The following is a 26,898-nucleotide window of genomic DNA, read 5'->3' on the forward strand; positions in this document are numbered from 1 at the left end:
GGGCAGGCCTGGGGCTCCTAAAGTTCAGGCTGTCCATGTGAGGTGATGGGGGGAAAGCTGGAGGCCTGGGCTGGCACATCCCCCCTCAGAGCTGGAATGTTTTCTAGGCGCCGAGGGCCAGGAGGCAGGGCTGCTCTGCTCCACGGCCAGGGGCTCTGCGGGTGGCAATGCAGGAGGAGCCAGAGGTGGCACATGCCAGCACAGGCAGGCAGGACTTCACTGAGACTACTGTAGGGGCCACCAGGGATGAATGCAGGCAGTGAAAGGCAGATGCAAAATTACGTAGCTGGAGGGAATTAGAAGAGCAACAGAGGAAGCGAGGAGCAGGTGCGCCTCCTTCAAGTGCTGGGTTGGAGCTGCAAGTTGTATGTGGCTGATGAACTAGAAAAAAAGCCCACATTGGGGAACAGGGGGTGGATGGCAAGAGGGGCGCTCAGGACTATGGCTCAATAGGCTAATCCTCCCCTTTCCTGTGCCAGCATCCCATATGGGTGCTGGTTCATGTTCTAAACTGCTCCACCTCTGACACAGCTCCCTGCTTATGCCCTGAAAAACAGTGGAAGATGGCCTAAGGACCCATGTGAGAGACCTGAAGAAGCTCCTGGCTTCAGACTGGCTCAGCTTCATCCCTTGCAGTCAGATGGGGAGTGAATCAGCAGATGGAAGATCTTTCCCTCTCTGTCCGTCCTTATCTCTATAAATCAGCCTTTCAAATAAAAATAAATAAATCTTAGAAAGAAAGCAAACAAGCAAGCAAGCAGAAGGAAGAGCGGGCCAAGAATTGGGGTGCAGGTCAAGCCACCCCCTGCAAAGCCAGTACCCCATACAGGAGCACGTGATCAAGTCCCAGTGGTTCTGTTTCACGTTTGCTAATGCTCCTGGCACCTGCTACTCGCGCAGCAGACCCAGGTTAGAGTTCCAGGCTCCCAGCTTGCTTTGGCTTGGCCCAGCCCTGGCTGTTGCAGCCATTTGGGAATCGAACCAATCAATGGAAGATCTCTCTCTCACTCTACCTTCCTAATAAACAGAAAGCAGATAAATACAGAAATATTCTTAATGATTTATTTTTATTTGAAAGGCAGATTTACAGATAGATGCAAATGTAAAAAGAGAGGAGAGGCAAAGAGGGAGATCTTTCATTTACTAGTTCACTCCCTAAATGGCTGCAATGGATCTTTCATGCACTGGGTCATGGTCACATTACAGCCATTTAGGTATTCTGGAACCTTGGAGCTTTTTCTGGGTCTCCCACATGGATGCAGAAGCCCAAGAACTTGAGCCATCTTCTGATGCTTTCCCAGGCCATAAACTCAGAGCTGGATCAGAAGTGGAGCAGCCAGGGTATGAGCCAGCACACATATGGGAAGGTGGTTTTTACATGCAAAGTCTTGCTATTGAATCATAACACCAGCCCCTAAATAAAGAATTCTTAAAAAAAAAAAAAAAGAAAAAAAGAAAAGAAAAGTAGATATATTGCTTTGGGGGAAAAAAAAAAACCACAATCCTTGCCAGGATGATGCGTCACCTTGTTTGCGCTGTGTAAGGTGTCCGCCTGCGCTGGGAAATCGAAGCTCACACCGACCTCTCCACTCCCAGCATCCGGGCTCACATGCTCCAGCCTGCGGCTCCTGGCAGCTTCAGATGTTGAGAATGCCAATTCTGGCAGAACAGACTTCACTCCAGGAATCTGTGGAGCCGCTCCAGGCAGCAAGGCTGCGGGGTTAACTGCTAGATGTGCCTGGAGAGACAAAAGCAAAGTCTGGAGCTGCTCTTAAATAGCAGCCTGTCATCCATACTGCTACACACCATTACACACACACACACACACACACACACACACACACACACGACGAATGAGACAAGAGGAGAACAGAGGAAGTCGCCTGATCAAGTCTCGGAACTAGTACAGAAGGTCCCAGCCGTGTGCCCACCATGGAGCCCAGAGGAAGATGTGTGAGGCACAAAGCAAGAGAAGCCACAATGAGGTGGGAAGCGCGCAGGAGTAGGGCCCAGAGGATGAGAAAAGGCTGGGCAGCAGCTCACAAAACAAAAACCCACAAGAGTTCACAGGTGCCCTAGGGCAGGCAATGAAGATTCCAGATGGGTTATAATTACTTGTATTTTCCCGATGCGAGTGGATGGCTCTTTGGTTTTAAATGCAGCGGGACCTGCAGAGTCCTGTGTGAGATTACACTCGGTTAAATATCCACTGGGGAAGCAGAAAGCAACCTGCCTCTTGGATGACACTTAATGCATGTGAATCAATCCACAATACAGCAAGGGCCCCCACTGGTGGAAATGGTCAGGAGACTGCTGAGATTCACCTGTTGCACCCTGCTGGGGGATCGAAGCCAGGGTAGCTGGCACCATGACCCATGCCCGGGCAACACTGCAAGTATCAGGGAACACAGCCTGACACGGTCTCTTCCAAAGCAAAAGGATCTGAGTCCTGGGAAGGGCCAGGGAGATGTGCAGGTACAGGTGCCTGCATTCAGAGCCTCCGTGAGGCAGCCAGGGACACAGCCAGGCATACTGGACCCAAGCTCGAGCCCTGGCCTCTTCTCGGATGCAGCTCAGGGGTTTGAGAAGGTGGCTGGGGAGGGAGATCTAAGGGCAAGGGCCTCAGAAGAGGCACCCTGGGGAGCAAGCACCCAATGGGACAGAAGTGAGGCTGAACTCTACTCTCAGGGCGTCCCAAGGCAGAGGCAGGATGGCTGGAGTGGAAAGCAGATCCTTCACTCTACCTCAGCTCCATCTTGGAAGCTGATATTGCCTAGCATCAGTAAGTCATGATTATGTAGTGAACTGAGGTGACTACAGGGAGTCCCCCAGTAGACAGAGGAAAAGGGGGAACCAAAACGAGTGGCTGTAATAAAATGCCAAATCGCATCCCAAGGAAAGAGTGGGCAGCCCTAGCTGCTGCTCGTGTCTGAATTCCGAGAGCTAGCTCTGACAGTGCAACGGCCTCTGTCCTGGACTGTAAGCAGCAGGAGCCTGCAAATCCCGGGAAGTTGGTCCCAACCTGAGGGGTTTCCAGGGTCCACAGGCTGTCTTCCTTGCTTCCTGGAGTGGAGTCGGGGTAATTTTGGTTCTTCCCAGAGGAAACAGACTGGTCTTTTTTCACTACCTTCTTTTTTTCTGGTACCTTCAAAAGAAAAAAGAATGCCAGTTCCAAGACACTGTCAACTAGTAAAGCCTGGTTGGGGCAGGGGGAGAGCCATACAACCCTGGCCGAAACCCAGATCTGAAGCCTGCCATGTGAAAGGCTGAGTACTACTGAGCCACCAAGTTGCATGCAAACTATTTCAACTCACACACATCACTTTTCAGTGTGAGCTAGGGGACATTAGATCCCCACCCAGGGGATGCCATTCATTTAAGGGTGCGTGCCCAGTCCCTCAAGATTTTCCTTAACTTGTTAACTGGACACTCAACAAAAAGCCATTACCAAGGGAGGGGACTTGGCAGAGCCGAAAAGATCATCATCTTCATCGTCTCCAAACAGGCTCCCAGTGCGAGGCTCTAAGGACTGCAAGACACAACACCCAGATTCGGTGTTTACAAAAGCACAAGAGAGTGAGGTGAGCTGCAGGGGGAGGATCTAACCCGACCAAGCCAGAACACGGCGAGCTGCCTGGAACCGGAACTCACCTTGGATTTCTTCGTGGTGCCAGCGAAAAGGTCAACATCCGGGTCGTTGTCCTTTTGGAGTTTGTGGCTGAAAAGCAGCTCTTCATCCTGGAAGACACCTGTGCTCTTGGGCCGGATTTGGGCGTCAACACCCTGAGGAAAACAGGGATGGTCATGTGCGAGGAGACATGCGAACACCTGTGGCCAGGCTATCGCCCTCACGCAGAGATGGGCACAGTGAGGGCATCCCCGTAGATGTGCTGACACCAGCAAGAGGCTGGCCACCACCAAGTGCATGACACACTCACACATCGGGATGTTGTAGTAGTTAAGAATTCACATGATTCAGAAATACCACCTTGGTTCTTAGTATAGTATACCTGCACGTGTTATTAAAAAAAGAAAAAAAGCCATGTGCTCCATGAGAACACTGTGGGGACAAAAACAAAAAATGAAATGGGTTGGGGTGCCTGTGGCAGAGCAATTAACACCCCACTTAGTACACCTGCTACTCCTTAGCCAAATGCCTGGGTTCCAGTTCAAGTTCCACTCCTCATTCTAGCTTCAGCCAATGTATATCCTCAGTGGCAGCGAGTGATGGCTTAACACTCACACGGGAGACACAGACTGAGTTCCCTGGCTCTATGCTTTGGTCCAACTCTGATGAACCAGTATATAGAAGGTTATCTGTGTTTCAATTTATTTAATTAAAAAAGAAAGAAAGATGGGCCCGGCGCGGTGGCGCAGTGGTTAAGGTCCTCGCCTTGCACGCCTGGGATCCCATATGGGCGCCAGTTCTAGCCCGGCAGCCCCGCGTCCCTTCCAGCTCCCTGCCTGTGGCCCGGGAAAGCAGTCAAGGACGGCCCAAAGCTTTGGGACCCTGCACCCACCCGCGTGGGAGACCCAGAAGAGGCTCCTGGCTTCGGATCGGCATAGCATCGGCCGTTGCGCTCACTTGGGGAGTGAATCATCAGACGCAAGATCTTCCTCTCTGTATATCCGCCTTTCCAATAAAAAAATAATAATAATAAAAATAAATCTTAAAAAAAAAAGAAAGAAACTAACTCTGTTCATCGCATTCTTAGAGGTAAGAAGAGTAACCTATTTAATCCTAGATAGTAAAAGAAGTGACCAAGTGTGCAGCCCCAACAGCGAGCATCTTAGTCCAAAGATGTGGCACAGGTGCGCATGGCGCCGGCCCCTTCACGCTTCTACCACTTTTATCCTGTTACTTTCAGAACCTAAATGATTATTTGTTTGCTAGAACAGTTATGAACATTCCTATAATATTACTAGGTCTGAAAACATAATGCTTGGGGCCAGAGTTGTGGTGAAGTGGGTTAAGCTGCTGCCTATCATGCTGGCGCTTCATAAGGCCACCAGTGCGAGCGCCTGCTAATGAACCTGTGAAAGCAGAAGATAGCTCAAGTTCTTGGGCCTGGTGCCCATGTGGGAGATTCAGATGGAGTTTCAGACTGCTGGATCCATCCTGGTTCAGTCCTGGGGTAGCCATTTGGGTAGCCATTATGGTAATACAACAGCAGATGGAAGACCCCCTCCCCGCCCACCCCTACAGATCTTTAAAAGAAAACACAATGTTCCAGGTCTGACATTCTACAATGCATTTCTATTTCTTCCTTAGTACCACAACTACAGGTTAAAACCAGTAAGAAAACCACAAAACAAAACAAAACTCTCCATTTCTGGTAATCACATCACTAATTAACTAATAAGTAACCATTGCTATTGTTAATTCATAAAAACCACCTTGATAACAGCAAGTAAGGTCCTCATGAGGCGGGTGTGGTAGCTCAACAAATTAATCCCCCACCTTCAAGTGCCAGCAAACTGAATGGGTGCTGGTTTATGTCTCCGCTGCTGCACTTCCAATCCAGCTCCCTCCTTAATGGCCTGAGAAAGCAGCAGAAGATGGCCCGAGGACTTGGGCCCCTGCAGCCACATGGGAGACCAGGAAGAAGCTCCTGGCTCCTGCCTTCAGATCAGCTTGACTCCAACAATGTTGCCAGCAAGAAAGTGAATCAGTACATGGAAGATCTTTCTATCTCTCTCCTTTATGTATTTTCTTTTCAAATAAAAATAAATAAATCTTTTTTTTTTTTAAATAAGAAAGCAGCTGAGGACAGCCCAAGTATTTGGGCCCTGGCCACCCTGATGGAGTTCCTGGCTCCTGGCTTCAGCTGGGTTCAGTCCTAGCCATTTTAACCATTGGGGGAGTGATCCAGGGGACAGAAGATCTATTTTATCAGAAATGCAGGTTCCTCCCTACCACCCGCCTTCCTTCCTGCTCTTGCTTTATTTATTTTTTAAAATTAAACTGTCATTTTTTTAATTGGAAAAGCAGATATACAGAGAGGAGATACAAAGAGATCTTCTATTCATTGGTTCACTCCCCAAGGGTTGCAACAGCCGAACTGAGCTAATCCAAAGCTCCAAAGCCCCAAAGCCAGGAGCCGGGAGCGTCTTCCAGGTCTCCCATGCTGGTGCAGGGGCCCAAGGTTTTGGTCCTTCCTCCACTGCCTTCCCAGGCCATAACGAGCAAGCTGGATGGGAAGTGGAACAGCTGGGATCCTGGTGGATGCAAGGCGAGGATTTAGCCACTAGATTATGGCACCAAGCCCCTCTTAATTATCTTTTAAATAACTTTAAACATACTGGGAGAAACCACAGCAAGTTACTCATATTCACTGTGTACTGCTCCTATTTAAAAATAAAGTGGTACTACTGATACAATAAGAAATAACACATGTTTTGAGTAGAAGTAAGCATATACCACATTTTCAGTGACATACAAAAAGGACTGACAACCTGTACCTTCTCTACTTCATTTTGTTTTGTTCTGAAAGATTCACCTGTTTATTGGAAAAGCAGGGTAATGGCAGACTAATACAAAGACTTTCCATCTGCTGGTTCACTACCCAAAGGCTGGCCACACCGGGTCAGGAGCCCTGAACTTCTTGCAGGTATCCCACGGGGGTAGCAGGGCCCAGGGCCGCAGTTGTCCTCTGCTGCCTCCCGGGGTGTGCATCAGCCAGAAGCTGGAGCTGGGAGGGGAGTTCGAATCCAAACTCAGTCACTCTGACTTATGCCAAGTGCTGTGTCAAGCGCTGCATCAAATGCCTGGCCAGACTTTTCCATATTACTGAGCTTCAGGTGAGCTGGCTATTCCTCAGGAACTGGTTCTTTTGGTGTGGTATCCAAAAAGGCTTTGTCTAGAGGCCCAGTGCAGTGGCCAAGCAGCTAAAATCCTCGCCTTGAACGCACTGAGATCCCATATGGGTTCAGGTTCTAATCCTAGTGACCTGCTTCCCATCCAGCTCCCTGCTTGTGGTCTGGGAATGCAGCTGAGGACAGCCTAAAGCCTTGAGATCCTGCACTCATGTGGGAGACTTGGAAGAAGCTCCTGGCACCTGGCTTCGAATCAGCTGAGCTCCAGCAATTGCGGCTGCTTGGGGAGTGAATCAGCTGAGGGAAGAGCTTCCTCTCTGTCTCTCCTCTCTTTTATTTTCTAATAAAAACAAAATAAATTTTTTTAAAAAGAAGAAAACTTTGCCTAATCCAAGGTCATGATGGTTGACTCGGCTACTACTTTCCAGGTTCTATATGGGTTTAGTTGTTCGATACGGATACACGATCCACTCCGAGTGTCGTGTGTGCACGAGGGTCCATGTCTTTCCCCTGCATGGAGTCTGAGACTGTTAGTGTCAAACACGCTTTATGCAGAAGATCATTCTATTCCTACTGAGTTACGTCGGCACCCTTGTCAAAAACAAATTGGAAGATAAGGCAGGATTCTCAATTCTACTTCACTGACTGACATTATTTTAACCTCAGGCCAGTATCACTATATCTTAAAGGTAAATCTTGTAGTAAAGAAGTTCTAAGTACTCAAATCTCATTGCTCCTTTTCAAGATTACTGACCGTTCTGGGTCAGGATCAATTCCACACAGTATTTCGGATTAGCCTATTGGATTCTCCCAGGAGCAGGCTGGAATTCTGATCGTGGCTACATGTAGTTTACAGGCCAGTCTGGCATGTTGTCATTAGCACAACATCAAGGCACGAGCATTAAACGTCTTCTATTAGCTGTAGGTCTTTTATGTTTAAAAAAAGAAAAAAAAACATTTTGTAGTGCTGAGTATAAAAAATTTTACACTTCTTTTTTAAAGTATACTTCTAAGGATTCTGTCCTTTGTGGAGCTATTTTAACATATAGAACTGCAACTGACTTTATTGATAGCCATCTTGTTGACTTTGCTTAGTTCTCGTTGGTCTTTAAAATTTTTTATTTGAAAGACAGAGTTACACAAAGAGATAGCCTTTCTATTTGCAGGTTTACTCCCGAGTGGTCACAACAGCTGGGGATCGGCCAGCCGTAAGCCAGGAGGTGGACTCTATGCAGGTCTCCCACGTGGGTGCAGGGCTCCATGCACTTAGGCCGTCTGGAGCGCCTCAGCCAGCAGCAGGGAGCTGGGTCAGAAGTAGAGTACCTGGGACTCAAACCAGTGCATATAAGGGAGTACTTACACGACGCTGGCAGGCTGTGACACAACACTGGCCTGCTTCATTAGCTCTAATGTACCAGCTAGATTCCCGATGGCTTTAAAAAAAGGTTTATTTTAAACAATGCACCTTAAAGGTGAGGTTAGAAGGAAAGAGAGGGAGAAAGGGAGCGAAATTTCCCTACAGGCCTCTCATGACTCTTTAGTTTATGCAGCTCTTTCTCCCTCTTACTAAATAATGATAGTTCATGCAGCTGTAAACCAAAGTATTTTGATATTAAAAAAAATATGAAATCCATGCATAGGAGAAAGTATTCAAAACATGTATGGAGATTATGTTCTGTGAAACCACCATTCATGGATTTAAACTGTTTTGGATTACAAAATGTAGCTTTAATTCCATTTTTTAATTGTCATTTTTTAATGAAACACTGTAATGTGTATTTGAGATTGTGCTGTCTGCAAATTACAAAGAGAGTCTCCCCACATCCTTTCTAATCTGGATGCCTTCCTTTTGTTCTCTGGGCTGGCCACCCCACCTGGAACCCTCAGCCCAAGGCTGATGAGAACTGGCCAGAGGACTGTACATCCCTGTCTCCGAGATCCTGGGCACGAATCATTCAGTGCATCACCAGGAAGCAGGACGTTGGCCGTGGTTTCCATGGATGTTGAGCCCCTCATACATTGGCTGGGGATTTTTGCCAGGAAAAGGCTTGGATCCAATCAAATGCTTTTCTGCATCCACTGTGAGGCCCCAGTGCTTTCTTCCCCCTTGTAGTCAGTTGATATATTTTACCATATTGACTGCTTTTCAGATTTTGACACGCCTTGCATTCCTGGGATCAATCCCATTTGTTACCATGTGTTATCTCTCCTGCACTTGGTGGATTGGGATTAGCAGTACTCTGTTATGCTTTTTTTTTTTAATAGTAACACACTTATAAAGGATACTGGGCTAGGCCTGGCAAAATGGCTCAACTGGCTAATTCTCCCCTTTTAAGTACCGGGATCCTATATGGGCACCAGTTCGTGACCCAGTTGCTCCAATCCTGCTTGTGACCTGGGAGGGCAGAGGAAGATGACCTAAAGTGTTGGGACCCCATGGCTCCTGTGACAGTACAGACAACACAACACGCCTCTCTCCCCTCGGCTAAGACGGCCGACCCCGGTGGCTTGTACTCACCTTTGCCACTTCTTTCTGCAGAGCCTGGGTGTTGTTTTGCTCTTCCGGTTTATCCTCTTCCTCATCAAACAAGCTTAGGACAGTCTTGGTTCTACCTTTGGTTCCTCTGTCCGATAGGGATGATGAAGAAAATAAATCTGAGTGTTGGGCTGCGTCCTGAGTAGGCACAGTCACAAGTGTTTCCTGGAAATGGAAATAATGAGAACGTATAAGTAATGGCTGCACATACAAAGCCACCCCCTCTGGCAGGGGCTGCCCCGGTGCCTCGGTCCTGCAGAACCAGCACGACCCAGGGCCCAGGGCTCATCACATTCTACTCCTAGGAACAAAACCCAGGGTAATCCTTCCCAGCTTCCTCCTGGCAGAGTCTGTAAACACGCAGCCAATGATGGCTTTTCCAAAGAGTACACGCACACGGGCCCCTCTTCCTGCGAGGTGGGACAGTAACCTGATGTGCACGGGCTGCTCAGGACCCAGGGAGAATGACTATGGTGCCGAGAGAACACAGAGGCCTGTTGCTGAGAGAGGATCACAGCTGGGCACCTGCCTGGAGTCCCACAGCCGGGGAGTCCCAAGGGAACACCCAACGAGCCATACCAGCCCCTCACACCCCGGAAGACTGACACTGCATAACCGACAGGAATCTCTGCTTCTGCAATGCATCGCCCACGTGTTCAACAGCTGCCACATTTCGTGGAAGCTGTCACTGAGCCGAAGAGCCCCTAGGATTCTAAGTGCCAGGAAGCAAGCAAGACAACTTCCAGGGAATCATGCGTGAACCGTGAGGTGCACTCCAAGAAGAGTGGACAAATGACAGAAAAACAGGCTTCTCTGAGCAAATACGTAATTTACAAAATGGGGCCCATCATGTGACATGTCGTATCCCAAAGCTGAGGGCCAGGTGGGGGCAGCGGGGCAGGAAGGGGTCCTGGTGGGCCTGGAGCACCAAGTCTAACAGTAGCACTCAGAGAAGGGAACAAGTCAGGAAGGGCAAACCCCCAGAGAGGGTGCACACAGGGAGAGGCACCCACATCCTTCAGCAGGCTGCACCTCCACTGCATGCCTGCCTGGGCCTAGCACAGGCCGCAGACAAGGGCCAACCTCAAGGTCTCCCTGAACCACAGGGGCAGATCACTACAGGGTCTTCAGATCTTTCTGCAAATGAACCATTGTTTTCTGTGGCAAATAAATAAATAAATAAATAAAAAGAAAGGTGAATGCGTGAGTGTTTGAATGTGCGTGTGCATGTACGCGTGTGAATGTGTGATGACTTAAACGATACAAAATGTTCTTTCCTTTGCAGGAAAATAAATAAATAAATAAAGCCCACCTGTTCCGACTTCTCAGCAGCATCACTGCTCCCAAATCCCGAGACGTCCTTCGTGCTCTCAGCCTGCGGCGCCACGGGCTCGCCCAGGCCCACCTTTTTCTCTGCCTCATTGCTGAGCAGCAAAGGGGAGTCCTGAGGAACGGATTCTTTTTTCTGCCAGAAGAAGCATAAGGACACCTTTAACAATGAGGACATGCACCTGCCAAGCGTGGCGGCACAGCAGTGAACAGGCAAGAAGCCTTAGGCAGCAGATGAAAGCAGGGAGGGGAGGAAGAGAGGACGGGATGGGCAATGCAACCAGCACTACTTCCTCAGACTTGCAGCCACAGCACATCAGCTTCCAACACTCGGTCACCTGTTTCTGTCCCCTTGGGTCGGCTTCCCCACACTGCCTTCACTCGGGTCTTCACCTCTGCCAAATTCTACTCTCTCTGCCTCCCTTCTCCTCCATTTCCACAGGTGCTGTGGACTCGGTCACTGATCTCCAGGGTGGAGGCAGGGTTTTCATCTAGTACAGGGGCTATAGAGCTGCCCCTCTGTTCTGGGGCTGTTCCACCCAAGGTGAGGCCTGGGCAGGGAGGGGTAGGGTCATCCCTCCTCTCCAGACATGGCAGGTGCACTTCTCCTGATGAACAGCACTACGCTGGAGAGCATGCTTAGAAGCAGGAAACAACCTGTTAAAGAAGGATCTGTCTTGAAGGGCAGGTGTTGGGAGCTGATTTGGGATCGCGTTTCAACAAAACCCTGGGTGGTATCACTGTGATCGCAATGCCAACTGGTCTTCCACATGGGTGTTGGTTCTAACCCCAGGCTCTCTACTTCCAACTCAACTCCCTGCTTATACTCTGGGAAAGCAGAAGACGATGGCTCAGGTTTCTGGGCCCCTTGCATCCACATGGCGTACCCAGAGGAAGTTCCTGAGTTCTGGCTTTGGACCAGCTCAGCTCCAGCCATTGTGGCCATTTGGGGAGAGAGCCAGCAGATGGAAGACCTCTTTCTCTCTGTGTAACTCTTTCAAGCAAACTAAAGGACTCTTTAAAAGAAAAAAAAAAAAGGAAGTTGCTTGCTCCACCTACTCCATGCAAAAAAAAAAAGAAGAAGAAGAAGAAAACAGTACCGTGGCTGCAGAAGGCACAGGCATGGGAGGCGAGCCAAACAGGGAGCCTCCGCTGTCCACGTCATCTTCAAACAAGAGTGACACTCTTTGGGTCTTCTTCTGGCTAAACCAAGAAACAAAGAGCAAAGGTAACAGAATGCAAGCAATGGCCCTCCTGGGCCACTCTTTCAAGAGTATACTCCCTCCTTCCCCCCAAAATACCCGACTTCTCAGTGGACACCACACAGTCCAAAGTGACCAGGAACAGCCTTGAAAGCAGCGAGAGGACCCACGGCCAGTCACCAGCCTCTGCCCCTCACCCTTCTGCGGAGGAACCCAGGGCCTGCCTTGCCCCACTCCACCTGGCCTGGGCACTTGCCTGCAGCACGGGTGCACACAGCTACACACAGGCCTGCACCCACAGCTGTTCACAGTGCCTCCTTCTCTCCTACCACCACCCATCACAGAGGAAGGCCAAGGAGGGCTGAGGCCCACTTCCAGAGCAGTCAGGAGGGCGGCCAACCCAGTGACATTAATGCCTCTGGATGCAAACATCTCAGCAGCTTTTACAACACCCACAGGGGTGTGCAGCAACCACCATGCTCTGAGTTCACCGTGTTTCCGCACCTGCCCCCAACCAGGACTCTCTGCGCCCACCAGCAGCCACTGCCTATCCTTACTCCCCTCTGCCACTGGGGACCACTGCCCCACTCTGTCTTGTGGGCGGACACATTCTGGACTTTCCATGTGAGCACGGACTCTGTGGCCAGTTTCTTTCCATCAACACAGTATTTGCTACGCTCATCTGTGCTCTAGCCTGTCAGTATTTCCTTCCTCTTTACTGCTGACTTCCAGGGTTATACAGCATTTTGCATCTTGGGTCATCAGTTAAAGGACACCTGGGCTGTTTCCATCTTTGGCTAGTAGGAATTAACACTGCAGTGAACACCATGAACAGGTTTTAGATGCACATACATGGCAAGTACCTAGGGGTGGAATGGCGGGTTCCTAGGCAACTAGGATCAGCATCTGGAGAAGTGCTAGCCCTTTTTCCTGCATAGCTTCACTGCTTCCTCAGCAACAATATACAAGGGCGTCATTCTCCTAAATCCACACCTACACTTAGTACCTGCACAAAGCTTCTTTGGAAATGGGATGACAGCCACAGGTATAGCAATGGAGAGGCAACGACAGGATCAACTAAAGCAGAATGAGTCTGGGGCCTACAGAGCCAGGTGGGCAGTGGCGCCACATGAAAGTGGAGCCCAGTCTGCTCTCGGTTCTCACCCTGTTTCTTCTCGTTTATCTGTGAAGGGAGGACAGGTTTCCCAAGAGTGACGCAGGAGGCAGGGCAATAGAGAAGACCAGAAACATAGCCCCTGCACTCCTGACAAGCAATGGTGACAGTTGAGCCCCGCTAGGGTCCCAGATATCACGCTAATGGGCACTTTGCACTTGATCCCATCCAATCGTCTCAACAACCCTGTAAGAGGCATGCCAAGCACAGAGACTCTTGGTTATTAGACAGAAACTTGGAGCTCAGGGATTTAGTATCAGAGATGGGGGGTCCCAGGGCCTCCAAAAAACAGATGCCAAACATCCAGGTGGCAGGTCACAAGGACCTAAAGGAGAATGGGTGGTGTTTGGAGCAATGAGGGCCTTTGGAGATGGAGGTCTGAGTCACGTCCGAATCCAGTCGATGAAGCTTATAGCCATACCAGAGCACACAGCACCGACACCGCCCATCAACTGCCTTACTGCGCTACTGTCAGCTCAATTCCTCCAAGCTCTCACTCAAGAGGAGAAAAAACAACCTTTGCAAGGAAGTTACTCTAAATCCCAGCTGGGGATGTGCACTTCAGCCCTAGGGTCACTACAACAGTCAAGGGGTCCACAGCATGTCCTCCGCAGCTACAGAGAGCACACAGCTCGACACTGACAGGGACATATCCAGCGCTGAGCAGAACCTCCTGCCACGACCAGCGTTCAAAGAACCCCTACCAAACATCACATCCTTTAAGGAAGCCAGAGGAAAAGCAGAGAACAAAGATAAAACACAACAAACAGTACTTAAACATGGTGGACAAATAAGGAAAATATTAAAATAGGGACAATAACTCAGATAAGGAACCTTGAAGACAAGCAAGGGGTGGGTAGGGGAAGGGAGGAGGCCTTCTAAGGACAAAGCACGTCGGGGGAACAGGCAGGCGATGGACAGTCAGCAGTCACCTGACAAGCTGACCACCCTGAGCACCAGGCACGCTTACTGTTCCCACGGATGCTGAGCCAATCATTTCTCATGCTGACCACCTCACCTGTCCTTGGCAATAGCAAAGAGGTCATCTTCATCGTCCTCCTCAAAGAGACTGGTTTTTTCCACAGCTTTGGCCCCCTTGCTCAAGACAGGCCTGGAGTCTTCCCCTCTGGACATGCTATCAGATGTTGGGTTTATCTTGGGCTCAGATATAGTCCACTGGTCCTTAAAACATAAAACATTTATATTAAAATACCCCAGTGGTAATCTAGTCTATAGAACTTGGGGAGCAAAATAAAGATTGCATTTATTAAACGGAGATGAATTTAAGGTCTAAGCTAAGAGTGTCACTGTTGAAGAAAGCAAGATCAATACTTCCTTGGACTCAGCCCTTGGGCTGGATCCTGTGACCTCACAAACTTTCTCAAGACTTTTCCTTCACTTCCTGCCATGGACTTTGTAACTTCCTGTTTTAGGGAAATCAGAATTGATTACATGGGAGACATGGGAGAGAAAAGAAAAAAAAAAAAAAAGGACTATCCACATTGGAGAAGAACAGCATTTTCACTTAAAATCCCTAAGCAGAGTGGGGGAAAAAAAGGTGAAAAAGAGTAAAAATGTAACTAACATCCAGGAAAAAAAAAGTGCAAGGAAAACTGGTGGTGAAACCTTGGGCCTAGAGGTACAAAGGCAGCCTTCGGGAAGGAAAGCTCCCCGCCTGCATTCACACCTGCCGGCCCAGCAGCTCCCAAGCACTTGCTGCAGAGCAGATCCTTTGGCTGTTGCATTCTGCTGAAGCTCGACCGGCCTCGGGCTTCCTGTGGACTCCCCAGCCAGCTTCCTCCCAGGCAAGGGTGCAGAAAGGCCACCTAGGGCAGTGGTGCTCGGGGCTTGGCTGCCAATCTGTCACGCAGCCTTTCCAGAACCCCAGCAAGGAGCTGTAGCCCAAGGAGAAGCACTCAGAATCCAGGACAGAGGGATCCCTTCTCAGTGGTCTTTAGAGCTCCCAGGGGTCAACCCGTCTCCAATCTGGGTGCCCTGTAGCTCCCCACTGGAGCTAATACTCTTATTTTCCCCTGCACAACTATAATAATCTCGCAGGAACTACTCCACTACAAGCTTATGGAAAAAAACAAAACAAACCAAAACAAAGGGCAACTCAACATAAAATCACACACTTGAACAGAAAAGCCAATTATTTTGTTGTGCGACAGGTGATGGCACAGAGGCTGGTCCCTGCCGCACGTGGGGAGATCTGGACTGTGTTCTGCCCTTCTGGCTTCGGCTTGGGCTGGGCACTGCGGGCATTTGGGCAACGAGCCAGTAGATGGAAGGTTATTCTCTGTCTCATTCTTGCTCTCTGCCTTTCCAACAAACAGAAAACTTCTTCTTTTTTTAAAATTTCCACCCAAGCATCTCTTTAGGAGAAACACAGAGCGTGAACCCACCTCCTCGTCACTGCTGAACAGTAAGGCAGGCGCTTTCTTCGTGGAGGGCAGCGAGGACTTTGCCTTCTCCTGACTCTGAGTCGGCAGGGATGATGTCTGCTTCTTAGCAGCTGTAGCCCCAAAAAGGTTATCCTGGAAAACAAAAGATGAAGTGGGAAGGCAGCTCGCCCCACACCAAAGTAAACGCAAGGCTTCCTTCCGAGCCCAGGGTTCAGTGAGTTTCCAGTTAGGAACAGATTATCCCTCCCTTGAGGTGGGAGGAGGGGAACTTTTGATTTAAATCCATATACCCACATTTTTTTTTTTTTCAGAGACAGAACACATTCTCATACACTGGTCCTCCAAATGCTTCCAACACCTGAGCCAGGAACTCAACCCAAGTGTCTCACATGAGTGGCAGAAACCCAAATATCAGATCGATCCATCAGCCCTGCCTCCCAGCGTCTGCACTAGCAGGAAGCTGCAGTCAGGGGCTGCAAGTACACATCCCGTAGTGGACATATGTAGTCTGAGTTACGCAGGCTTTCCAGTATGGGATCTGGGCTTCCTGACCAACTGGCACAACTTTTAAAATCACCACTATACATTTGCCATCTTTTTTCTTAGTTGTCATTTTGATCCTACTTTCTGTTAGGTCATGAGACCAAAGGTCAAGTTACTTGCTGAAGGTTTCCGAGTTGAAAATGCTGGCGCTCGACCATGAACCCAGGATTCTGACTCCACGCCCTATGAGCCAGCCAGCACAAGCAGCCAGGTGGGCTTCCCTGCCTTATTTCTCCCTCCACTTTGGAGTCCCCGTCCAGGCTGGGGAGAAAGGCAAGGTCTGGCTACGGCCTTCTCATTTTCACTCCCACTTTAGCTGAGACTTCTGTGGGGACCATGGGGTATAACAAGGAACCACTCTCAAAAGCACTTCTCAAAGGCCGACTCCAGAGCATGACATCCAGGGTGGGCATTTAGCTAAGACACTAGTTAGAATGCCCACATTCCACATGTGAGTGCCTGGGTTCAAGACCCAGTTCTGCCTCCTTGGGGGGAGGGGAACAGGAGGTGATGACTGAAGTGACTGGGCTCCTGTTGACCACGTGGAGACCTGCACTGCAGTCCTGGCTCCTGGTTGCAGCAGCCCAGCTCTTGCCAACGTCTGGGGAGTGAGCCAGTGGGTGGGAGTGAGCTCACACATTCTCTCTGCTTGCCTCTCAAACATACATAAATAAACTGCAAAAATTTTAAATGAAATCTGTGCAGCCTTCTGTAGGAACTAGGTCACGAGTCTTCCCTGTGTTACAGTAACTGCCTAAGAAAGTCACTGACACACACAGAGATGTTTTTGTGAAATAAGCCTGAGACGGCCCATTTCTCCCGCACCTTCCTTCTACTGTTGAGCCTCTCTGGCTATACACTTATACTAAGCACAAAAGTGAAAGTCAATAATCTAATGTTATGATAACCATACTCACATCTTCATCTTCATCATCGAAAAGGGAGACCGATGGTGGCAGCTTGCTAGGCGGCAGAGATGCACCTTTTGACTTGCTCATGTTTTGAGAAGAAAACAAATCCTATGGACAGAGCAATAAAGTTGTTGGATAATACCCGTGTCCGTTCACACAGTGTCAGCTCAACAGGAGGCACCGGAGCCCAGGACACGATGGCTGCCATATGTCTAGGCTCCTCCCATCAGAGAGAGAGGGTAGCTGAGACAGCAGCCTCAAGACGGCAGGCCTAGGAGCAGGCACTGTGGCACAGAGGGTTAGGCATCACTCGGGATGTCCCTGTCTCACGCTAGAGTGCTGGTGCCACTGCCAGCTACTCCCCTCTGACCCAGCTTCTTTCGAGCATGCACCCTGGGAGGCAGCGGAAGATGGCCCAAGGACCAGGGCCCCTGCCACCACGTGGAAGAAGGGGGTGGAGTCACTGGTTCCTGGTTTGGTCTGGTCCAACCTCAACTGCTGTGACCATTTGGGGAGTAAGCCGGTGGACAGAAGTTCTCAAGTTCCTAAAATGTTATAAATGTGAAAATTCTCAAAATGTTATAAAGCATCAGCTGGTATTTTGATAAAAAAAAAATCTATGAATCGAGCTATGTGGGTCAAAAAGGTAAAATATGACACTTATTCCCTTAAGGAAAGAAACCTCAATAGGCAAGAACCACACAATTAATTAGGACAAAAACAACTAATTAGGACAAGACATGGACTCACTGTCCACTCCTCAGATCTGCATCTAGTGAGTTTATCTACCACCTCCTTCTCAGCACCATCATTTTCTTTTTCCTTTAAGATTTAGTTACTTGAAAGGGAGAGTGACAGAGAGAGGGAGAGGAAAAGAGGCAGGAAGAGAGAGCAATCTTTCACCTGCTGGTTCACTCCCAAATGGCAGCAACGGGCAGGCTGGGCCAGACCAAAGCCAGGAGCCTAGGACTCCTTCCTGGTCTCCCACATGGTAGCAGAGACCCAAGCACCTTGGCCATCATCTGCTGCTTTCCCAGACACATCCACGTGGAGCTAGATAGGAAGCAGAGCAGCTGAACCTGAACCCATGATCTGATATGGGAAACTGGTCTTGCAGATGGCAGGTTGACGCAAGTGCCACAGGCGGTAGTTTTCACCTGTGCCCGATGCAGTCTGCAGGTTTGTCTGTGGGGGCACAGTCGACAGGGAGCCCAGGCCTCCTGCATCCCTAAAGTATCTGATACACTGGCAAAACCAAGGGATCTGTGGCATTAAGGAAGTCAAAGTAAACCAGAGCAAAAGCCATAAATGACACCAAGGATATGACCTGCTTCCAAGAGTGACCTGTGTCCATCCTGACCGTGGGCAAACAGGCCAGCCTCAGCAGCCTACCCTGATGTCCACGCTTCCTGGTGATGACACAAACATCTACCAGGCCCACATTCCATTCTCTTGTCTCTGACCCTTCAGAAGCTTGTGTGCAGTGAGTCCTACAGGGCTCTACATCTGAAATACCAAGAAGTTTCTGGGAGCTGGCACCACTGAGCCCAGGAGGCACCAGGCTGCCTGTCACACCGAAAGGCAGGGCCACACACAGCCTGCACCAAATCCACTAAGGACTGAGAGTCAAAGGAAGCAGCACCTCAGCCTCCGTGTCATTTAGCACAGGTGCCTCCATCGCCCTGTGGACCAATCAGTCCTCTTCAAACCGGAACATCCCAGACAGAGTGATTTTCCCAGGGAGATGTAACGGAATCAAGTCCCAGAGAGTACAGCGAGGCTCACATTTTGCTTTCCAAGGTTTGTATGTTCTCAACAGATTCCGTTCTAAAAAAAACACTAAATAATTCTTAGAACATATTCTACTTGTAAATAGGGATTTCAAACTTATGTGCACCAAACTAAACTTAATTTTTAATTTGATTTTTCATGAGTTTCTGAAGCCCTCAAATCCCCTTACTGAGGAAAAAAAACAAAAAACAAAAAACAAAAAGCTGGCTGACAAAGTTTCTAATACAGCGTCCACACACTCAGACTCCAACCAGAGAAGAAGCAGCTCCTTACCTCAGAGTCCTCCTCATCGGAAAACAAACCTTTGTGGGTCTTCGTTTCCGACTTAACCTGGAGATTTTTGTTGGAAGGTAGGGTTGCCTTCATTGGGGACACAGGGGCAAAAAGAAACAGTGAGAATTAGCAAACAAGACAACTGGAATGAGGGCTGACTCAACCACTCACTCACCAAGCATGCTGAGTTGTCTGAGGAACGGGTACTTGTAAAGACGATGCAACGACCACGGGTGTGTACGCAGTTCACACAGAACCAACGCAGAGCGAGCGCGAACCGGGAGGAAAGGGTTACAATCTACAGCGGGATGCTAAATCCTCGACTGGACACTGGATGTACAATTTACTTCAATGCCAACTTCCAACGCAAAGAGTTGGGTGCCCCCTACCCTAATCGCTGTCAAAGACCACCAGATGCAGCATTCAGTTTCTGGCTTCAGCCTGACATTTGGAGAGTGAGCCAACATGGCGAGAGTTTTCTTTTTGAAGAGAAAATGAAAGAATACAAAGGGAGTAGTTATGCTAAAGAGATTTAACACTGGTTTGGCCTGGCTTAGCTCCAAGTGTTGTACAATTTGGGCAATGAACAAGCAGATGGAAGATACTCTCTGTGTTGTAACTCTGACTTTCACATAATGATAAATAAATCTTAAACAAACAAAATAACCAAGAAGGCAGAAGGTACAAGTGATCTATCAGAGACTGCTGCCTCACACCGGACACAGACGGGCTGCGTGCCAGAGACACAGGTCAGGCTGCTGTGGGAGTCACGAATGCTGCACTCAGGGGCAACAGGAGAAAGCTGAGGCTTCACAGCCAGGGTAGGACACAATGAGAAACAGTGGTAGAAACACAGGCAAGCAGGGCAGGATGGCAGGGGAAGGGGAGGCAGGCCACGGGACATAGCCTACTGGCTGAACCCAGGCCAGCATGAGCACATCAGCCAAACATATTCAAGGGGGGATATGGCATAGGAGGCAGTAAGTAACTAAACAACCCCTGGTTCAAGAGCAGCATTAAAACCCACTGGGAAGGCAGGCAGCCAAGAAAGGGGCAAGAAACACAGAATCAAACTTCGGACAACCCTAGCAGGACAAAGTCAAGAAAAAGTCATCTGGGTTGTGAAGACCACCCAGCAGGGGCTGGCAGAGAGGAGGGCCACATGTCAGACACCAGGTCGCTAGTGACAGAGTCTGTCCAGAGACATGTCGTGGGCCACTTAAGCCGAGGGAACAGAATCCATCACCTCATGAGGACAGTGCACCTGAGGTACCTCAGGAGGTGACAGAGCAGGAAGTACACACCTGGCTGGCCTGTATTCCTGTATTCCTTCAGGCGGATGCTGTGGTGCAGCACAGTAAGATTCTACTGGTGAGCTTACATCCCATATTCAACCTACTCCAATATCAGAGTGCCCAACTTTACATCCTGGCTACTTCCATTAAGCTCCCTGATAATACACTTGGAATGATGGCAGGGGACAGTACCAGAATCTGGGATCCTGCCACACACAAGTGACAGGGATGGAGTCCTGGCTCCTGGCTTCAGCCTGGCCTAGTACAGGTTGTTTTGGCCATTTGGGGGAGCGAACCAGAGAACATCTCCCCACCTCAGTTACTGTGCTTTTCTCAAAAATTTGTAAATGCATTTTGAAATAAACAAAGTTTAACTTGAATATAGTCACAGGAATGTAATCAGATAAAATCCACATTATATGTTCTGCAAAACAACTGGCTCGCCATAAACACAAATACTACAGGTGACATCTGAAGATAGAAAGTCAGCATACAGAGCATGCAGGAGATAATTTAAAACCAGTATCACTGTTGGGTATTATAAGACATTCTGGGGGCCAACTCTTTATGGGCCAGACTCCAGATTCTACTATAGAATCACCCTGATCATGGGGCTGTTGAAGAAGGGGGCGGCTGCAGGAGAGTCTTTTCAGAAAGTGCTCAGTGATATAGTTAGGGGTGAAATGTCATGATGCCTGCAACTTCCTTGCAAGCAGTTAAACATGTATACCAACAAAGGAAGGTTCAGAAACAAAGTATCTAGAAATTTCCTGGGAGTTCCTGGCTCCTGTGCCCCGCCCCCACTCTGCACTCTCTTTCACTCCGAAGTTTTCCACCATCGCTGTGAATGGACAGAACATGCTCCCCCGCCCCACCTCCCCCAGGGATGCAGAGGAAGGAAGAGGCCCACCCCGTCAACCCCCTCAGGCCTCCTCCCTCTGCTTCACCTGTTTTTGGGCCCTGGCTTTCTTTTCATCTGTCTGGTTCACAGTGTCTCCTGGCAAAGCTGCCTTCTCTTTGAACAGGTCTCCCTCCTCGTCGTCAAACATGTCCGCGGTGGACCTGACCTGGCCTTTGGGAAAACAGCACAGCACAAAATCAGAGCAAGGCAAAGGAAAATCCCTCCACCAAGTCCACAGAGCTCCCATGACTCCTGGGGCAATTTGAGCCCCTGACCAACACCCTTGTTCAAGCAGCAGTTCCCTGCGCTTAGAGCAGTGTGGGCTGGCTTACAGGGGCACAGACTCCTGGGGGGAGAAAGGTCAAGTAAGCCACCCCAGGTTTCTGAAACACAAAAGGCTGGATCTGGCTCTAACCTCACACACACTACAAAAAAAGCAGATTAAAGCTCATACTGAAAGCCCTGTAACTCCATCTGTCCCCTCAAACAAGGAAGGCATAGGCCTCCCGCTCCCCGCTAGGACTGACCCATGTTAACATTCATGGTTCACGAATTGCACTTTCAGTGATAAGCACGCCTGGGACAACCTGTCTTACCATTTGCACTTCCCACTTTCCACCTACCGCACCTGGGAAATGGGCCCGAGCTGACCTGCAGCTACTTCCTTTCTAACAGCCTCACAAAAGGTTCCAGTAATTGGAAAAACCCAGCTCACTCTCCTGGGGAGCATCAGGCTGGTTTCACTCCCATAGGTGCTGTCACACTGAACGAGGGGCATGAGTGTTGCTCAAAGAAGGTCGCTGTTTTAGGAATGTCCCCGGGGACTTGGGGGGAAAAATCACCATGATCTATCTGGGAATCTGGATCAGTTCTCAAAGGGAACCACTCCCGGGAGCCTGTGTAGCCACAGGAGGTGACTGCTTCCTTCCGCAGTTTCAGCCGGCCTAGATCTGAGTCTAGCATGCATCTGCCTGTGCTCTTCAAGAATGAAGCTACCACCTGCCTGCACACTTCCGCTTTGCTCCTTTCTATGCCGGACACTGGCGAAGGAGAGCAAGCCCAGGCGGCGTGCTGCTGAACACGCCCTGCCCTGGCGCCCGTATTTTTATCACCTCTCCTCCTTCAGGTCGCTGAAATCCATGTGCACTTCTGCCCCACCCTCCTTCCTGGAAAAAAACTCCCATAGAATCCAGGTCTGGCCACCTGCAGTGTGACCCCCTCCCCACAACTAGTGACCCCTGCCCAGCAGGGAACTTGTGAGAAACGCGGGTGGACACTCAGGACCCCATGCTGGACCCACTGCATCAGGAGTTTCATGCTGATAACAGCTCCGAGAGGGCCGTCCCCATCAATGGACTGTGAAATATGGATGGAGGGTAATGACACCGGGATGTTTCCGGAGCAGAAAACGGGAGTCTATGAACCGAGGCCTCCTAACCACCCCATGTTTAGTGCAGACAGAACAATAGAAGACAGCAGTGCCCGAGGAGGCACTCTGGTGCTGAGCACAGAGCTAGTGTCTGCCAGGAGCTCAGGGCTTTGCAGTCAACACTCTCCCTCCTGTACTGAGCCCCCAGCAACAGCCATGGCCCACGGCCCGGGTACCTGACAGGGAAGGTTTGCTGTGGGATGCTGCAAAAAGGTCATCGTTGTCATCATCGTCGTCAGCTGCAAAGAGTCCAGCTGGAGCTGGGAGGTGGGGGCTCTTCCCGGGAGGGGGCTGCTCGGGTTTCTGGGGCTCCTTCCGGGAGGGTGCAGAGGTGACCCCAAACACATCGGTGTCCCCTGTGGCTGCAGAGACAGGGATTGTCACAGCCTGAGCGGTGCCACCTGCTGAGAACTGGGCGTTCATCAGCAACACATGCTGGCTGCACCCAAATGCCTCGTACAGTTACCACTGAACACGTCTCTCACGCAGAATCTCCTGGCCACTAAACACAGGAAGTCCCAAGTCACTGTCTGAGATGATGGGAGCTGGCACCAAGCTGTGTCACAAGCCGTGGCCTGTGGCAGGTCCCTCCTCATCTCCTGCCAGTCCTGAGAGGAGGGTAAATTTTAAAATGACAGTGCAAGGGTCTGGGGCTGAGGCATCGCAGGTAAAGCTATTTCCTGCAGCGCCAGCACCTTGTATAGCCACTGGTTAGCATTTCCAGTCCAGCTCTCTGCTCATGGTCAGGTAAAGCAGCAGAGGATTTGCTAGAGGCCCTGCACTCACATGGATGACAAGAAGAAGCTCCTGGCTCCTGGCTTTAACTGTGCCCAGCTCCAGCCATTGCAGCCATTTGGGGAGTGGACCAGCGGATGGAAAGGGTTTCTCTGTTTCTCCATCTCAAAATGTCTTTCAAGATAAATAAATAAATAAGCCCATCAACTAAAACAGAACAAAACTATAGTTCTTTTACCTAAAAACACAGAGACTCCTCCTGCTGGGATTTTCTTTGCAGGTTTGGAGGATGAAGGTTCTGGAATGAGAAAGGAACAGGTACTCACTGCATACACAGAAAACCTTCCCTTGCTAAACCCAACTCCCCGGGGAGTGTGCAGTGAACTGCTGCTAACACAAGTCCTTCCTCACTAGTCACGGCCCGGCTCCCTGTTCTCTCCTTCCTGACATCAGGGCTCCCTGCACTCGGCTCAAGTAAGTTATCCTGTGGCTCCCTGGAGGACGAGCTGGGTCATGGAGGGGAGGGGAGATTTGGGAGGGCTGCCCAGACACAGGGTCATGGTGACAGGGGAGAGCCGGGAGAGTTGCCCAGATACAGGGTCATGCTGGGGGAGGGGAGAGCTGGGAGGGCTGCCCAGATACAGGGTCATGCTGGGGGAGGGGAGAGCCGGGAGGGCTGCCCAGATACAGGGTCATGCTGGGGGAGGGGAGAGCCGGGAGGGCTGCCCAGATACAGGGTCATGCTGGGGGAGGGGAGAGCCGGGAGGGCTGCCCAGACACAGGGACATGGTGACAGGGGAGAGCCGGGAGGGCTGCCCAGACACAGGGTCATGCTGGGGGAGGGGAGAGCCGGGAGGGCTGCCCAGACACAGGGTCATGCTGGGGGAGGGGAGAGCCGGGAGGGCTGCCCAGACACAGGGTCATGGTGACAGGGGAGAGCCGGGAGGGCTGCCCAGACACAGGGTCATGGTGACAGGGGAGAGCCGGGAGGGCTGCCCAGACACAGGGTGATGGTAGCGGAAGGGAGCCGGGAGGGCTGCCCAGACACAGGGTGGTGGTAGAGGAGTGGAGGGTCAGGAGGAATGCCCAGATATGGGGTCGTGGTAGGGGATGGGAGAGCTGGGAAGGCTGCCCAGATAGTCCCAGCTTGACTCACCGAGGTTGGTAACAAGAACTTGAGCGAGCAAACAAAAAAATAAAGGAAAACCGTAGGAGAAAATATGGAAAGTGGCCCTGTCATGTCACCATCTCTGGTGGCAGGAAATGGAGCCCAGGAACTGGGGAGCCCCCAAGCGACGTGGCTTCACAGGGCTCGGAGCTGATACCCAACCTGGGAGCTGCTGAGCTTCTTAAAAAAAATCCCCAAGTCGGGCCCGGCGCGATAGCATAGTGGTTAAAGTCCTCGCCTTGCACGCGCCGGGATCACATAGTCGCCGGTTCTAATCCTGGCAGCCCTGTTTCCCTTCCAGCTCCCTGCTTGTGGCCTGGGAAAGCAGTCGAGGACGGTCCAAACCTTTGGGACACTGCACCCGCGTGGGAGACCCGGAGGAGCTCCTGGCTCCTGGCTTCAGATTGGCTCAGCTCTAATTGTTGCGCTCACTTGGGGAGTGAATCATCGGATGGAAGATCTTCCTCTCTGTCTCTCCTCCTCTCTGTATATCCATCTTTCAATAAAAATAAATACATCTTTAAAAAAAAATATCCCCAGGTCCTGAGAGCTAGTACAAACCTCGCGGCACAGAATCTGCACATCTGGGTTTTAATTTACACTCCTTACAAATGTCACTGAGTTGGGGGTGAGGACCTCACAGGAGCCACTTGGGACATCTACACCATAGGGAACCTGGGTCCAAGTGCCAGCTGCGCATCTTATTACAGCTGCCTGCTGACACACTCTGGGAGGAAGGTGGAAATGACTCTGGCCCTCGGGTGGCCACTACCCAGAGAAGACCTGGACTTTGTTCCAAGCAACCGGCTTTGCCTCAGCCCAACTGCAACAGGCACTTGAAGAATGAACCAGGGAATGGGGGGGTTATCTCTGCCTCGCTTTTACCTTTCAAATAAACAGAAAAAAGTTTAAAAGGCCACAGGGGCAGGTGGATGGCCGAGCAGCGAGGATGCCCGAGTCACATACTGGTGTGCTTGGGTTTCAGTCCTGCTCCGGCTCCTTCCAGCTAATGCAGGCCCTGGGAGGCAGCGGCGATGCCTCAAGTCCTGGGGTCCCTGCCACCCACATGGGAAACCAAGACTGAGTCCGCAGCTCTCGGCTTCGGCTTCAGCCATGGTGGAAGCCTGGGGAGTGAACCCACAGGTGTGAGCCGGTCGGCCTTATCCCTCTCTCAGATAAACAAAGAAAGGGGAAAGAAGCAAGGGGAAAGGGAGACGTGAGTTTCCAGATGGCTCAGCTCTTCCTGAGACACGAATGACTGAGCACGCACAGCTTAACTGAACCAAGGCTCCCGTGAGACGAAGGAGCACAGCTTGAGACGCACTTCGGGGGTCCCCCTCCTGACAGCAAAGACACAGTTCTGGGGGCTCTGCTTGCCAAGAGGCAGAGGCGGCCAGGCCCAGCCTCGGCGCACCTTCTCGTACGGGTGTTCTGGTTGGCCGATCCCGCGGGGCATCCTTGAAGAGGTCGCTCTGCAACAAGGTGCAAGATGGAAAATGCTTCAGCGAGAGGGAGAAGCGCATGCGCATTTCAAGATGTCTAAGAAAAAGGCACGTGTAAAAGGGAGACCAGTATGTTTACTGTCCATTCCGACACCCACGTGGTAGGTGACTCCTAGATGCGGCTTCAGTCCTGCCTTGACCGTGTGGGCACGTTTGAAATACATTTTCTAAAAGCATTTGTTCAATGTCTCAAAACAGACTGAAGCGACTCCCACACAAAGTCATCTCCCCCATTAAAAGCGACAAAGCCCATCTCTGGCAGAGGACACATGCCACAGCCAGGTGTGGGGAGCACGGCTGAGTCCCTCCGACTTACCTCATCGTCCTCGTCATCAAACAGTCCCTGCCCGCCGCTGAACAGGCCCCCTCTGGAAGCGAAGGGCGAGAAGTCTTCGTCGGTCAGCTTAGGAGGTGCAAACATATTCTCGTCTTCATCTAACAGAGAGCAACATTACGTGCGCGGAGTTAACGGTGGGTTTGGACTCAGACGCCCAGAGTTCACAGACCCCCCCCCCCCCCCCCCACTGAACAAGGAGTGCTGGACAGCAAATACACGCCCCGCAGAGTGCCCCAAAGCTCTCCCTCCACAGGCTCTCAGGTCTGCGGACGCCTGGAACAGACGGCCTGAATCCTCAAGGCTGTGCCCCTGCCTCTGGGCATACTTGTCCTGAAGCACTCACTCGGTTCACCTGCTGCCACATCCCACCCAGGCCCGCAACCAAGAATCTAGGCGAGGATGCGGCCAGCTGAACAGAGACTTCAGGTGGGCACAGTGAGGAGGGCAGGGGAGGGAACAGCATGCTGAACGCAGAAGGGCCTGACCTGTTCCCTCCAGAAAACAGATGCCACAAAGTTCAGTTTCAAGACTTAGAGAAAATTCTAGGACAG

At 50.6% G+C, this 26,898-nt stretch overlaps 1 protein-coding gene across 3 annotated transcripts in view; it reads right to left on the reverse strand.

Annotated features, from left to right (window-relative positions):
• LOC121149869 (WASH complex subunit 2A-like) overlaps positions 1 to 26,898 on the reverse strand; it is a 54,533-nt gene that overhangs the window by 10,611 nt on the left and 17,024 nt on the right. Inside the window, exons 11-27 of one of the 3 annotated variants that reach the window (XM_040970517.1) lie at positions 26,327 to 26,445; positions 25,923 to 25,980; positions 23,579 to 23,638; positions 22,782 to 22,961; positions 21,223 to 21,347; positions 18,981 to 19,067; positions 16,923 to 17,024; positions 15,463 to 15,594; positions 14,076 to 14,239; positions 11,782 to 11,884; positions 10,665 to 10,817; positions 9,335 to 9,517; positions 3,652 to 3,783; positions 3,449 to 3,529; positions 3,023 to 3,145; positions 2,116 to 2,178; positions 1,526 to 1,738 (exon numbers count right to left, since the gene is read on the reverse strand). In XM_040970517.1, the coding sequence (XP_040826451.1) occupies positions 1,526 to 1,738; positions 2,116 to 2,178; positions 3,023 to 3,145; positions 3,449 to 3,529; positions 3,652 to 3,783; positions 9,335 to 9,517; positions 10,665 to 10,817; positions 11,782 to 11,884; positions 14,076 to 14,239; positions 15,463 to 15,594; positions 16,923 to 17,024; positions 18,981 to 19,067; positions 21,223 to 21,347; positions 22,782 to 22,961; positions 23,579 to 23,638; positions 25,923 to 25,980; positions 26,327 to 26,445 (2,078 nt within the window). Of the gene's footprint in view, positions 1 to 1,525; positions 1,739 to 2,115; positions 2,179 to 3,022; positions 3,146 to 3,448; positions 3,530 to 3,651; positions 3,784 to 9,334; positions 9,518 to 10,664; positions 10,818 to 11,781; positions 11,885 to 14,075; positions 14,240 to 15,462; positions 15,595 to 16,922; positions 17,025 to 18,980; positions 19,068 to 21,222; positions 21,348 to 22,781; positions 22,968 to 23,578; positions 23,639 to 25,922; positions 25,981 to 26,326; positions 26,446 to 26,898 lie in introns of all 3 variants that reach the window. The other 2 variants (XM_040970516.1, XM_040970518.1) reach the window with 2 other exon arrangements.

This window comes from Ochotona curzoniae, unplaced genomic scaffold (genome assembly GCF_017591425.1).
Source record: "Ochotona curzoniae isolate NIBS_2020 unplaced genomic scaffold, NIBS_Ocur_1.0 scaffold_4763, whole genome shotgun sequence".
Lineage (NCBI taxonomy): Eukaryota > Metazoa > Chordata > Mammalia > Lagomorpha > Ochotonidae > Ochotona > Ochotona curzoniae.